Below are 2,901 nucleotides of genomic sequence, written 5' to 3' on the forward strand. Positions count from 1 at the left end.
ACCACGCGCTGGAGGACTTTGTTTTTTCAAACGCTATTCTGACTACTAAAACCAGGACCAACCCATGGGAGATCAAAAATGCTCCTTAATAATCCGACATATTGGCATTTGGTGCCCCTGAGGAAGCTTATGATAGGTGAAATGCGTAGGGTGAGAACCCGGGGCCTTGTGAGCTCCCATAGCAATTACATGTCCGTCTCTCGAATTGGCGCAAGATTCAATCAACGCTGGGACATCAGCTGTTAAGCTGCTGCTACGTAACACAACCTGAGCAGTGGAGGCCAAGTCGATCACGGTGAGCAGCTGCCGTGCTGTACCGCACCACTGCCCTATTGGTGTAGACACCCCGGAGAAACGCTGCTGTGTGGTCGGCGCAAACAGAGTTTGCTGTATTCCATACGGCAGAGACCTGTGTAGCCCGTGATCAACCGGAAAGGCTACATTTACACACAATGATCAAGCGGCAGCGGACTAGGCTGCGAGGGACAGCAACTGCACTGAGACACAGTAATCCAATTGCAGCTAAAACGCAAAGACTTGCGCGGCAGGAGGAGAGGCGACATTCATACAGGATAAATCTTTGCCGAGAGGGCATCGCTCATGCAGAGTGACTTACTGAACCATGTAAAGAATAATAACACCATCCCTGCACGAATCACCGAGAGGGTGATGTGCATTATAAGTAATGGCTTGATTAATAAATAAGGATATCCTGATTCACCTGCTCGCATAAGATCGAGAGCATTACAACGCCACAGAGAAAACATCACCAAACAGGTTAATTACACCAGGGGAACCATAGAGAATATTAATCCTCCTTAATTTCTTTACTGTTTAAAGTTACCTATAGGATTGAGTGCCTTACTCTAATATCAACCTTGCAAAAAAGTCTCACTATAACCATCTGAACTTTTTTTAAATGCAACTGGATAAAACAAGCTCTATGTACATATATATATATATATATATATATATATATATATATATATATATAAATATATACAAGTAAATATTAAGTATATATATATGAATATAAAGTAAAAATTATACTTTTCTTAGCATACAAAATTAAAATATAACATAAAACACGTGTGTGTATACCTGAACCTTGATTAAGCTTATTCAATACTGAATATGAACCATGAAACAAAACTGGTTAAATGTCCTATAGTGATAGGAAATCCAAATCTTCTCTGTAGGAAGATAAAGCCGGAAATATATATATATACTGTATATCCCTGTATCATATCCTTGTACACATTTATTTTCCAAAACAATGTCTAACCTTTCATTACTTATGTTTACTCTATCTGCCAAAACAGTCTCCATGGGCAGGAAATGAAGTAGACATATTTATTTATTTGTGAATGAGGCATTTTCATTTGTTACGTTTATCTAGTTTTCATGCTAACCAGTTTCCTGAAGGCTGCCCTAATCTCCTGGCTTCTTAGGCTGTATATTATGGGATTAAAAAATGGGGTCACCACAATATACAGCAAAGACAGCAATTTTTTGAAATTGACCGAGTGTCCTCTTGATGGGACCTGATATATGATAATCAACGTTCCATAGAATGAAAACACAACAGTCAGGTGGGAACTGCAGGTGGAGAAGGCTTTCTGTCTCCCACTGGTGGAAGGGATCCTGAGGATGGTGAGGAAGATACAGACATAAGTTGCAATGATGAAGAAAAATGATAAGATGATTATCGGCACAGTGAAAACAAGATCCTCCAGTTTCAAAATGGAGGGGTCGATGCAGGACAACTCTAGAAGTGGATCAAAATCACAGAATACGTGGTCAATGACATTGGGGCCACAGAATTGCAACATACCTAGCTGGGTAGCAATAAATAGTGCTATTGTGAATCCAAAGAACCAAGACCAGAAAACTAGATGATACTGGAGCCTGGTGTCCATAATGCAGGTATAACGCAAAGGGTGACATATGGCCAAATATCGGTCATAAGACATCACTGTAAGAAGGAAGCTCTCTGTAGTTAATGAGACAGCAAAGAAAAAAAATTGAGTAATGCAGCCATTAAAATAAATGGTGGCTCCTCCTTCCAATATACCATGGAGTATGTTGGGGACAATAGTTGCAGTAATGATGATGTCAGTTACAGATAGATGGCTCAGGAAGAAGTACATGGGAGAGTGGAGTTTGTAACTGGTTGACACCAACACGATGATCAGGAGGTTTCCAGTTAATGTCATAATGTAAATCCCGAGAAACAGACAGAAGACGGGAATCCTGAGGCTCTGAAGATCCTTAAATCCCAGGAGGAGGAATTCTGTAACTCTTGTCTGGTTCTCCACACGCATTGTGATCTGATCCTTCCCTCTTCCTGCAATATGCCAAAGGGAAAGAAGTTATAGGGAGTGTGTCCAGTAACAGATAATAGTCATTATAATGGGAATGCAGGAGATATGATAACAGGACCACGATAAGGGTAATGTTAGGATCACTGACTGGTTAGAACAAGTAAGATAAATATTATATCACAAAATACAGTGTATGGCAAAAATCTACTAAAACTAGTAAATATTAAGCAAATACAATATTGATTAAGGTCACATTTGATGGAAACCTCTTTGTAGGATAGAAATCTCATGCATTAAAAGACCACAAATAATGTAACATTTTCTAAGGTAAGTACACATTCTATAACACTTCACTATTTAAAAAAAGGCTTTTAACCAAGAATACTATTTGGCAAACATCTTGACATCAGAGAACAGAGGTTTCAATGCTGTTTTAGAGCAAAGTTTGTGCATAGAGAGTTATTTTCCACTTGTGTGTGTTGGCATCTGAAATAAACAAGGAGTCCCCCACTAATGTAAGGACACATTATTGCAATGTGTTATACAGAATACAATGCACTAATTCAAGTACAGAGGG

The 2,901-nt window shown here is 39.2% G+C and overlaps 1 protein-coding gene across 1 annotated transcript; it reads right to left on the minus strand.

Annotated features, from left to right (window-relative positions):
- Positions 1-1,391: 1,391 nt before the first annotated feature.
- LOC142483389 (olfactory receptor 11A1-like) lies at positions 1,392-2,324 on the minus strand. Its single transcript, XM_075583466.1, has one exon. The coding sequence runs from the start codon at positions 2,322-2,324 to the stop codon at positions 1,392-1,394; it is 933 nt and encodes a 310-aa protein (XP_075439581.1).
- Positions 2,325-2,901: the final 577 nt, after the last annotated feature.

The sequence above is a fragment of the Ascaphus truei genome, unplaced genomic scaffold (assembly GCF_040206685.1).
Source record: "Ascaphus truei isolate aAscTru1 unplaced genomic scaffold, aAscTru1.hap1 HAP1_SCAFFOLD_325, whole genome shotgun sequence".
Taxonomy (NCBI): domain Eukaryota; kingdom Metazoa; phylum Chordata; class Amphibia; order Anura; family Ascaphidae; genus Ascaphus; species Ascaphus truei.